Source organism: Zonotrichia leucophrys, chromosome 2 (genome assembly GCF_028769735.1).
Source record: "Zonotrichia leucophrys gambelii isolate GWCS_2022_RI chromosome 2, RI_Zleu_2.0, whole genome shotgun sequence".
NCBI lineage: Eukaryota > Metazoa > Chordata > Aves > Passeriformes > Passerellidae > Zonotrichia > Zonotrichia leucophrys.
The window spans coordinates 21,931,355-21,943,600 of NC_088171.1; the positions used below are offsets into that span (position 1 = coordinate 21,931,355).

The window sequence follows — 12,246 nt, forward strand, 5'->3', positions numbered from 1 at the left end:
CCTTGCCAATTACAATGTCATTTTTTCTCATAAAGAATTGAAGCCCATATTCCAGTGCATGTGCTGAGAGCTACACACACTTAGTGACCATGTAAGGATAATGGATGTTTAAATTTACCTGTCTTTGTAAGATCATTTTATCTGGAAATAATAGAGAACCTCAGGATGCTTTGGGAGGGAAAAGACGACTCTTGTCTTTAAACAACATGAAAATGCCATGGTAACTTGCAAAAAATGAATAAATGACTGTTTCTGAAATAGTCCATTTTCCTCTTCCATACACTTATGAATCCTAAATGAAATTCAACAGTGAGTAGAATGGTTAAGTTCTGATGTATATTGTACAAGGAGTACAGGGATATTCACCCACTGGTGTTTCTGTAAATGATGGAGTTTTAGCTCCAGCAGTTTTAAACAGCTTACCTAAAACTAAGCTATTGTCTATAGCATTAAGACGCTATTTATATATATGTTATATATATAAGAAATAATATATGATATATACACAAGAAAAATCTTTGCTATCAGAGAAAGTTGTGACTCCCCTGAAACTCCTCCTCACTCCACAAAGGTGTCAGTCCCAAGCATTCACGTGCACAGGACAATCACTGTCTTGTTTAGTCTCATCAACAGATTCTGAGGGCAAATACCTAGAATGAAACTGCCCTTTTGCTCTCTTCTGTAATTGCAGTAGGAGTCAGTAAACTAAGAAATTTTTCCACCTAACACTAATTCATCATTTCAAAAGAGGAAATAAGAAATACAAGAGCTTTCTGTTTCTTAGACTTGGACTCATCTTCTCAGAGAATTTGGTCCTGATACATTGCTCAAAATAAAAGTTTTACCCTCTGTGGGAACTCAGCACATCACTCCTGATGTCCAGAGTTGCCGAGATAACCCTTGCGGGGGGCTCAGAAATCCTGGAATGTTGCCAGAAGTGCTTGGTGGTTGGATTTTGACCCTGCATGGGATGTGCCACCTGTATGAGGACAAGAGGATCACTTGGGGATAAGTGGTGAAGGAATTGATAATTCACAGGGTGAAAATACTACGTTTGGGATTTTGGTACAGGGGGGTTTTTAGGAGACAAGATGGAGGAATTAGGATCTTGTCCTTCTCCTCTTCTTCTTGTCATCCATCTTTGGTGGTGATGTTGGCACTTTGGGATTGGTTCACACTAAATCTGCACTTGTTAATAAGGGTAAAAGGTATTGGAAGGTAAAAGTAAATATCTTATACGTAGTTTTTAGTATAAAAATAGACGACCGCCCAGTGGGAGGACAGTGGGCCCATGGCTGTCTTGCTGGTCAGACCTCTGTCAGGCTGGGAGACGACTTTGTAGATAAGAATTAATAAACAATATTGAAGACCAAAAAATCTGAAGAGTGCACTCGTCCTTTGGAGCGCGGGCTGTCCCAAGGCCATTCTACGCCTAACTGGGCAGAGACAACAGGCCGAGAACCGAGAACCCTCTTCTCGAAACAAGGAAGCCTAAGGAGAGACAAAAGGGGCCATGAAAGTGTCAGGGCCATAGGATGTCTCTTGACACCTGAAGAATTTAAATTTTGGGTCCCAATTTTCCTCCCAGTCTTTATCCTGGCAGAAAGCACCTTAATCTGCTCTAGATCGGAGGACCTTTTCCTTTGCCCGACAAAACCCCAATTAGGCCACCCCAATTCAGGATGGGTAATTGAGGAGATAAGCATGACCATGTTCTTGTCCCTTCCATATAGTGTCCCACTGTCTGACCTCAGCACAAAACAGGGATCAGCATCTCCTGCCACCACCACTTTGCCATCACTGCTACTACAATTACTTAACCTCTTCAGTGAGAAACAGCTGGGAGAAGGAATGTCAGCCACAGTCCAAATCTTGCCTCTGCTACAAGGGACAGAGTCATCAGCATTCTGTAAGCTGGTGACATTCATCATTCCTCAAACACAGATGTGTACACAATGGAATTTTGAGCATGACTTCTGATATTAAAATTTCTCCTCAGTGATCACCCTGAGAGCAAATACTAACTAGTACTTCATGTTGCACTTTAAATAAAGTTCACAACTAGGAAGTAGGCATCCAATCCAAGAGGTAGACAGCTAAACATTTTCGTGATTTGGTTCAACAACATTTTCTAGCCTACCACAATTTTCAACTTCCTAATAACATTTTTTATACAGATCTGATTGATAGACTGATTTTTGTTTTGCTGGGTTGAGAGGGCAGAAGGACAGGGTGAGGTAATTAAAAGAGGGAAGTAAACAAAAAAGGGAACTGTAGAAAACTTAAATACACATTTTTACCTCCTCAGAACAATTTAGTAGTACAACACCATTCCAATTCCCTGTGGATCTGTATGAACTAAGTAGCCTGCCATTAATTATTTGTTTTTCCTACCACCCAAACCAGCTTTTTTAAAGACAAGTAAGGCAAAACTATCTCAGTGTAGATGAACTTTACTGAGATATGTCTGGCAAAAATCTACAATGTTTCTAACTTGTACTGCTGACTGTCAACAATTCATAGCAGTTAATCCATAAAATCTCAATTAAAAGTTTCACTAAGAGATTTGATTCTTTAAAAATATCTATTAAGTAAACCAAATAGGACTGCACACTTAGCAACTATATGCTTATGTTCTTTACCTACTCCTTCTGTCTAGCAGAGAACTGTTCTAAAATGAACATACTGCAACCAACAGAATCAAGCAAATCTAAGTGAGTTTGGATTAGAGATTAGAAGGGAGAGAACAGTATCTGCTATGTTTTCCTAAAACCCCAAACCTACCACACTAGTCTGCAGAGAGAATCAGCTGCACAAAGAAAAAGCTGCACCTTAAGTCACCAAACCAACCACATGATGGCAGTCCAACATTAAAAAAGGAAAAAAACGTGCTTTAAGAGAAACTATTTGAAAAAGTAATATAAAATTGATACATATTATTTCTAATATAACCAAACAGTGTTGCAGAGTAGTAGTTTTCTGTTTGCACACCTCTAAATACTTGAAGGACTTAAAGACCCAAAATGAAGATTAATATGCTGTTTATCTTCCATGAAGCCCTTCATAGGTGAGTTTTTACATCCAGAGTCCACAGAAAAAGGATTTAAATAGCAGTTTCATAATTTTAAAAAAAAACTATTTTGAAGTAGTAGTATGCAGATTTGCATTGTCTTTGTGAAGAGCTCTGACTTCAATTCACTTACATTTATTTCTGAAATCCAGCATAGCTGTCAATGTGCTATTGTACAACTGAGCTTGTAGTTTCTTCTAATCATGCTTTTTAGTTTCCTTCTCACTAACTGAAGCTCAATTATCAACACAAATTCACACACAAAGCTTCCTGTCCAAATCTTTGATAGGCATATGCAACACATCATTATCTTATGAATGCCCAACACCTATAAGAAACTGATGACATCCAGAGTCTCATTTGCTTGGATTCAGTATTTGCTACAGTTGATATATAGTTTGATTTTTACCATTTTTATTAGTGAGGCTAATGATTTCAGTGATATTTCATGGTATTTCCAAAATAATTTCCCAATGCTTTTCCTAATCAGCATGACAGATTGTTCCAGTTGGCACATATCCCCAGAATTGCTCCCTTGTTCCTAGATGAATTAATTTTTATTTGTCTGTATTGAATTGCATGTTCTGTATGCCAACCAAATCAAGATGGGTGAAATCATTTAACATCTTGTGTCTCTCATTACCATCTTTGCTTTTGCCAGTATTGTGAGTAACTCTGAAAATGTGTTTTCTCATACCAAATTATACGGATCAAATTAGCAATATCAGAGTTCACACCAGTTGCTGGTGAGAGCATTTTTACACAACACAAGGCATTAGCTGCAAACCAGTCAGTGCTACACAAAAATACTGCTACTGTGCCAAAAAGTGGCAATTTGTCATTCTAACTCAGGTTGGAAATACAGATTTAAATTTATATTGTGATGTTACAGGAGATATGAGCTGCTAGGTCACCTGCAGGTCTGTAATCACAGATTTGAAGCTGATAAGCATTCTTGGTACTCCATGGTAACAAAGTAAATTTGTTGCACTTTAACTTAGAACACATTAAACTGTGGAATCTCTTCTGGCTCACAACTCTTGTGACTGAGCTTTTCCTTACATGTGGAAAAGTTTCACTGTGAATGCCTCTTTGTACCTATGAAATCAAAGGGCATTCTCATGAACTTCATTTCCAAAATCACCGCAGAGTTATAGAATCATTTAGGCTGGAAAAGACCTACAAGATCAAACTCAACCTTTGATCACCACCTTGTGACCCAGACCATGGCCCTGAGTGACACATCCAGCCACTTCTTGAATACCCCCAGAGATGGTGACTCCACCACCTCTCTGGACAGTCCACTCCAATGCTTGATGACCTTCTCCATAAAAAATTCTTTCTTATATCGAATCCTAACCTATCCAGGTGCAGCTTGATGTCCTCTCATCCTGTCGCTGGTTGTCTGGGAGAAGAGCCCACTCCTCACCTGGCTACCATCTCCTTTCAGGTAGCTGTAGAGAGTGATAAGGCCCGTCCTGAGCCTCCTCTTCTCCAGGCTAAACAGCCTCAGCTCCCTCAGCCACTCTTCATTCCTCACTCTCTAAACCCTTCCATGGCCTCATTGCCCTTCTGTGGAGACAATGTTTTTCTTGAAGTGATGATCCCTGACCCCAGAGACGGAAGAGGAGGAGGAGCTTTTCCAGCCTTTTGGTGCTTCTGGGTGGTGCCATACAACTCCTCTGCTGTACAGCAGTGGCCATCACCCCATGGCAGCTTCAGCATCCTTGTTTTACAGCGCCTTCTTCCCTCTCTCTCCTGAATTGTTTTTCAGGTTGCACCCTGAGCAACCATGACAATACAATTTTTTTTCCCAACAACAAGCCCAGGAATGTGAAAAGCTGGCCTAAAACTTGCACTTCTTTCCTCTGCCTTGCAAAGCCTTCCTATCAATGGATACAGTCTGAAATTTGTTGAGCTGACTTAGACTTGCACCATGGCACCGTTTTGATGATTCATTTTCTGAAAAACTTCACATGTATATACAACAATATACTTTAAAATAAATGTACTTGGGTATTTTCCTCCTGCTCATGGGATGTTTCCAATTTCAAGTCTGGTATACCTCTTACTAAACTCAAAGTACTACAACAAAATTTGCTTTTTACTGCACTATTGATTTGAAAGACACAAAACCTAGCAACATAATGGCCTTTTTTAGAGTATGTACAGAACTCAATTTTGTTGTCATGGTGCCTTTAATTCTAATTAAATTCCTTCACATTGTTTTAAGTTCTTCCTTTATGCTAAAAATCAAAAAGTGTCGATTATAATTGCATTGTTTATTCACAGAATCCATTCTGATAATCAATATTGAAGGAAATTGATGAGTTGTCAGTAATTATTCAGAAAATGCTTAACTGTGCATATACTTGAAAACGTTTGAAAATCAGAAGTACAACCACCCCATCTTCTGATCAATTTGGGGAATGACATGTCAGAAAACTCAGAAACACGTTTGATAATGGTGATTTTCATATTTAATTCAGAATGATTGCACATGTAACAGCCTCAATATGTGCTTAATATTTATAGAAGCACGAAGTGTATGATGAAAGACAAGGAACTACTGGAGAGAGTCCAGTGGTGGGCCACACAAATGATAAATGGACTGGAGCATCTCTTGTACAAGGAAGGGCTGCTGGAACTGGGCCTATTCAGTCTAGAGAAGAGTGAAAGGGAATTTAATCAATGCATATAAATGAGGTATAAATACCTCAAAGGTGGGTGTGAAGAGGGCGGTGCCAGGCTCTTTTCAGTGGTGCCCAGTGAGAAGATGAGGAGCATTAGCCATAAACTAAAACACAAAAAGTTCCACCTCAACGTGAATTAGAATCTTTTTACAATGGGGGTGGCAGAGCACTGGCACAGGCTGCCCAGGGAGGTCATGAGGTCTTTCACTGGAGACATTCAAAACCTACCTGGAAACTTTCCTGTCACAGGCTCCGGGTAACTCTGCCTTAGAAAGGGCTTGGGCAAGTTGATGTGGAGATTGTCAAAGGGGAAATTAAGATTAGATTTTTAGAAAAATCTTTTTCACCGTTAGGCATTGGAATAGATTGCCCAGGGCAGTGGTGGAGTCAGCATGCCCTTAGCGTTTAACGGGGGTCTGGGTCTGGCGCTTAGCAATGTGGTTTAGGGGTGACAGGGGCACTGCTGGGTGATGGCTGGATTTGATCTCGTAAAGATCTCTTCCAACGCCGACGATTCCATGATTCTCTAATTCTATCTCCAGAGCTCCCTTCCAACCCTACCGATACAGCAATTGTTTAAGAAAGTGGGCACACCACCGCAGCTCCATTTCGGCTGCACACCGCAGGAAGGATTCTAAGTGCGAACAACAACAATTTCATCTCGGGAACGTTCAAATCAAAAGGCTGCTGCCGGCGGGAGCAGCTCCATCCCGGATTTGTCACAGCACTGCCCAGCCCCACACGCCCCCGGGCCCGCGGAAGCACCAGGGCCTGCTGGGGAAGCGGAAGCGCCGCCCCGCCCCGCCCCGCCCGCTCCGCCCGGCCCGGCCCCGCCCCGCCCCGCCCGCGCGGCCCCGCCCCCGTCTCGCCTGCGCAGGGGCCGCCGGAGCCGCCGGAGCCGCCGCGCCCTCCCGGCGCCGGGGCCGCCGCCGCCCCGCCATGTCCGAGGCGGGCCAGGAGCTCGTCCACCTGGTGTGGGGCAAGAAGGCCGGGCCCCGCGGGCTGGCCGACACCATCTTCTGCCGCTGGGCGCAAGGTACCTGCGTGCGCCGTGCCCCGCCGGCCCTTCCCGCCCCGCTGCCCGCCGGGCACAGCGCAGCCCCGGCCGCCCCCGCGCTGGGGCCCGGGTGCCTGAGGGGCGCCGTGCCCTGGGCGCTGCTCCTGTGCCTGTGCCCGCGCTGGCCCACGCGGGAAAATGATGCAGCAGCTTCCCTTGCTAAATCATTATTTTGGTTTTTTGCAGCATAATCGTCCTTATCCACACATCTCCACAGAACTTAGAATTAAGAAAAGGATCTTAATTTATTATATATAACAACAGCGTCTCATGTCGTGATTTTGCATAGCTTGTGGAAACGAACATTAGTTGTGCTGTGGTTTTGGTTTTTTTGTGAGTATATGAGTCACAAATAGCAGAAGCGGGGCCAAACGTGGGACAGAGACTCACAGATTTGTTTTTTGAATTGGTTATTTGGCCGTGGAAGCAGGTGCATGCCAGTACTAGGACATGCCAGAGATAAAGCACCAGTAACGCTGGAACGTGTGGTATTTGTAAAGGTGTTTTTTTTGGTGTTTAAGTTGTACAGCGATTGCAGGGTTTCTTCTTGATGGAAGCTTGTTGGTGATCCTTAAAAGTGCAATTGCAATGCTTACCTATAAGAATTATATGCAAGGAATCAGTGTGTGTACCTGTCCTGGCTGAAAGAAGGGAATAGTAGCCTTCTCTATAGTGGGGGCTTTGAGGAATTCTAGTAATGATTCATGTTCATGATAAAACTGTTGATTCCTGGATAAAATTCATAAGTGATAGTGGAATTTATAGATAAAAAAATATGTCCAGGTCTCAGGTTCAAGCTGCTTGAAACTAAGTTTCTTAGTGTTCTCTGTTCCTTTTTATTTTTTTAACAAGGGTGTTGTCATCTACATAGTTTCAGTAGATTTGGGAGCTGCATAGCTGCTCCCCACTACTGGACACAGTGTATTACCAGACTCATTTTTTTTTCCCTATGTTTATCTGTCTTCAGATAATTCAGTGATAAATATTTAGGGAAAAAAGCCAAATTCCTTCTAAGATCTAGAATTTAAGCAGGCACAGCAAAGCCATTGCTTTTCCTGACAAAATTGCTTACTGAAATGTAGTTACTTTCTGAAATATCTCTTAAGTTTTGGTAATGTTGTGGTTTCAGTCCAAGGTATGTGCAAAGTCAGAAAAGAAAAATTGGTGTTAGAAAGTTTAATTATTTCTTTAACTGGTAATGTTGGATTGCCACAATTGAAGTTTTTAAGATAGTTTGTGTGACAAATTTCAGCAGTTTCAAAATTTACTGAAATGTGTGTTACAATGCACTGTACCTGTGGTGGACCGAGAGTTTAATGGAAAAGGGCTCTGGAGTTCTTGGTGGCTTCTGCAATGGAGCTTTTTCTAATCTGTCTGTAGGGAAAGTCCTGTGACTAGAATGTGTAGTGCATCTGTTCCCTTCTGTGTATCCCTCTCAGTATAATCAATTTTGTGTAGCAAAACCCCATGACATTAAGTTAGACTGTTTGGAGGTCTTGTTCCGAGAATCAAAACAGCCAATTCCAGTTCACTTACCTTGTGTAGCTGCATAATACTTTCACCCAGCTTTCAGTTTCTATTTTGTTGATAAAGTTCTGCAGCATTTACTTGCTGCAAAGGAGGCCCATCAACACTGACTCATCAAGATTTAAAAGAAAAAAACCAGCAAACAAATATATGAAGCTTTATTGTTTCCAAAGACTTGAAAGTTTAAAAGATAGATCCTGTTCCACACAAAAAGTGCTGAAAGCATCAAACAACTAATTTGGTGTTGGATTTTTTGTTTTTATTTTTGATTGTAGTGCCAGCATGGCATTTATTTTGGATACTTAATAAGCATCGTCTGTTTCTTTCTCAAACCCTTTGGAAGCTGAGAGCTATGATTTTCATTTGGAAAGAAAAGTAGGCAGTTGGGAGGGTGTTGAGGAGCCTAAGACTGATAGCTGTCAGTTTCTGAGTGAAGGCAGCCCATTCCAGGAATCCTGTTATGCACCAGACTCCTTGACCATCATACTCATTTGAAGATGGGCTGGTTTGCCAGCAGTTGGAGAACTGACCCAGCTCATGTGGAAGTGCTGTTGGAAGTTAGTGGCAGTAATTCCCTCAGGCTTCTGCATTGGCAACTTGAAGTATATTGGTTTTATTCTGGACTTAAAGGCATGGCTGTAAAATTGGTGTGAGGGTTTTCGTGTGGAGTTCTTTACAGAATTTTTGTCTTTATGATTGCAGCAGAATTTGCAGTTTGAACCTTGTGGATTCCATTTACCAGAATCTTCAAAGCAGACACAGGAATGTAGTGCAAAGCTTCAGTCTGCTCTTTGGTGTTTCCTGGCATGGATGTGAGGACTGGGGAAGCAGCTGAGAAGATGACTGAACCCTAAAGGAGCATACCTATGTTAAGAGTAAATTCCTCCATTGAGCCAAGGGACAAATTTCATGCATAGAACTGTTCTTCAGATCATCCCCCAGGCATGAGACATCATGGCTATCCAATATAAGTGTCTGGCAGGCTTGCACACAGCATCCTTTCTGAATTACATAAACTGTGTTCTCACTTCAGAAAGAAAGATATAGAATGGTCTTCTATACAAGAAGCATTTAACTGCAGAAGCATAGTGGGAAGTACAGTTTGTGTATATGGATAACATACAGTGTAGAAAGGTCAATTTTGTCTGGATTCTCTTCTAGCTTCCAGTTGCCCAGTTTAGTGGCAGCCTACCAGGTAGTTTGTGTATTCCTCAGTCCTTTACAGGACTTCTATTTCTTTATCCACAACCCATTCAGTGGAGTTTATTTGAGGTATTGCTGTAGTAAATTCTCCTTTGTTTATGTGGGCAGGAAAATGGTTTTTGTTTGTTGGGGGTTTTTCTCCCCACATAAAATTTCAGAAGTTTAATTTTACTGCAAAGATACACTTGCAAAACCCAAAGCCACAAGCAAAATATGTATCATTCTATTCCCAGTGCTAAAGAAAGAGTGCAACATTAAGATGTGTTGTAAACCTCATGTTTGGGTGATAATGTGTTATTCCAGTGTTTCTGTCAGGCAGTTCTTGTATCCCTAAATAGAAAAATATATGCATTTCCATGGTGAGAGGTGGCTGAAGTCACTTGCTTTGTTCAGCTTGGAGGAGAGGAGACTGAGGGGGAACTTCATTGTGGCCTTCAACATCCACAAGGAGAATTGAAGGGGCAGGTGCTGATCTCTTCACTCTTGTGACCAGTGACAGGACTTGAGAAAACAGTGTGGAGCTGAGTCAGAGGAGGTTTAGGTTGGGTATCAGGAAAAGGTTTCAATAACCAGAGGATGGTTGAGCGCTGGAATGGGCTCCACAGGTAAGTGCTCACAGCAGCGAGCCTGACAGAGTTAAGGAGCCTTTGGACAACACTGCCAGGCACATGGTGTGACTCTTGGGGTGGCATGTGCAGGAACAGGAGCTGGACTTGTGATCCTTGTGGTTCCCCTCCAACTCAACATATTCTGTGATTCTAGGCCAAAAAGTAGATAGTGCAGTGTCTTTACAGGTAGATTGGATCAGCAAGGGTTTTTCTGACCTGGTTACTGTTGCATGCTCTTTGCTAATTCCCTTGTCTCTTTCATTCAGGTAAAATTGGTTTTGTACAGAGTGTAAATACTGGAGACACAGCATCCTTTGTGAAATGATAGCTATATCTGTGGTGTCTTGGGTGGAAAAAAAGATTTTTTTAGAAATAGGCTGATAATAAAAAGATGCAGGAAAGTGGTGGAGTAGTCATGGTAGAAGAATTGATGGGTTTTGTAGTACTTTGGACCATGATGTGGCATATTAGATGAAGGACAGGAGTGGTTAAGTAAGTCATAGACTAATTTTGGTAAACTGTACATAGAAGAGAATTAGATACAAGAAAGAAATATGGGCCTTCATAAATGCCAAATGGGGAAATAAGGAGAGTAAAACTTTGTGTTGCGTGATTGTAGTGGACAGAGGATATAAAGACAGATTTCTCAGTGTCATTACTCAAAATATTGGGCGATGCACTGGCTACCAACAGGAGTCTAGATCCACTTCATCTCCCTGCCACACTGCCTCAAAAGGTTAAAGCAGCAGAGCAGTAGTAATGTTGAAAAAATTGGGTCAATGCAGCCTTTAATAGGGTTTTAAATGACATGGAAGATATATGGTAATGGCATTATTTTATGTTTCTTGCAGGGAAATGATGCTAATTATACTAATGGATGAAAGCAGACAGATAATTTTAAAAAATATTTTGGCTGCATTACATCTTTTTTCTTTTTGAAATTTTATCTTGAGTGAAAAGAGCTGTATGATAGATATGAAAAGCTGAGAGAAAGCAGAAGTTGCTCTGGATCAGAGATGCTCATCTTGGTACCTTAAAGGCTGGCCAGGCCATTCTTACAAATCATAAGGAAGAGTGTAGGGTTGATGAGTGCTTGCAGATTGCCCAAAATGTGACTCTTGTGGAGGGTTAAAAAGGTGAGTGGGTGTGGTTTCAGGCTGATGTTGAACCCAGCTGGAGTTTGGAATTCTGATTTCTGAAATTTTACCTGAGCTGACTTCCAATTCTGTAGAACTTTTTTAAAAGAGCAAGACCATACTGACTGAAGCTCATTTTTTTTGCTTTACAGCTTTTAGAATCTTAGTATTTATTAAGCATTAATCAGCATTTAAGTAATAAGAAGTGTTTCCTTGAGTATTTTGTGTGTTTTGCCTGTGGTTGTATTCTGTGAAATTCTGTGTGATACCGACTTTACATTGACTGTCTCAGATTTGTATTCATTCTGGTGGATCACTTGATGTTTTTTATTTTTAGGAGGCAATTTTGAAAAACAGGGCAGGGTTAAGCTGAGACAGTTCATGCCTTCTATAAGAAGCCTGAAGAATGTGAAGCAAATTCAAGATTTCTTAAGTGTGGTTTAGTGGCACCACACCCAAGTATGTTGTTTTTCTGCAGAAATAAATCATTAAAACAACTAAAAAAGCTCTCTTGTTGAAGTGTGCTTAGATAGCATGCAGTAATGCTTCAAAGCAGAGGAGGACTCACCTTTTAATATTCTAAGCCTGCACAAACCAATTCAGAAAGTTGAAAGGACTGATGATATTTCTTGGTAGGGCATGTTAACAGGGCAGTGAAATGGCATCACTGCAAGCTTTGCTCCAAGTAGGAATTAATGGAGCTTCATTGCTACATCAGGTGATGCCAGATCTAAGGATGTAGGCTTGACATAAGCCCCTAGGTGTTGGAAATAAAATACATCTTTGTAATGCACATGTTTGCACATGTGATTAAAAATAACCTGGAGCCTTTGATCAGATGCAGCAGAATCCCCATGGCTACCCTGATCCTTTTTAAAACAAAAAATTCACACTGTTGTGGAACATCTACTGTTCTGTGATGAAGTATGGCATACAGAACATGCAGTTGTTC

The 12,246-nt window shown here is 41.4% G+C and overlaps 1 protein-coding gene across 1 annotated transcript in view; it reads left to right on the forward strand.

Moving 5' to 3' along the window:
- Positions 1-6,623: 6,623 nt before the first annotated feature.
- Positions 6,624-12,246, forward strand: part of MINDY3 (MINDY lysine 48 deubiquitinase 3) — a 46,121-nt gene continuing 40,498 nt past the window's right edge. The window contains exon 1 of the mRNA XM_064704214.1: positions 6,624-6,799. Within this exon, the coding sequence (XP_064560284.1) occupies positions 6,703-6,799 (97 nt within the window). The 5' untranslated portion in view covers positions 6,624-6,702. The remainder of the gene's footprint in view (positions 6,800-12,246) is intronic.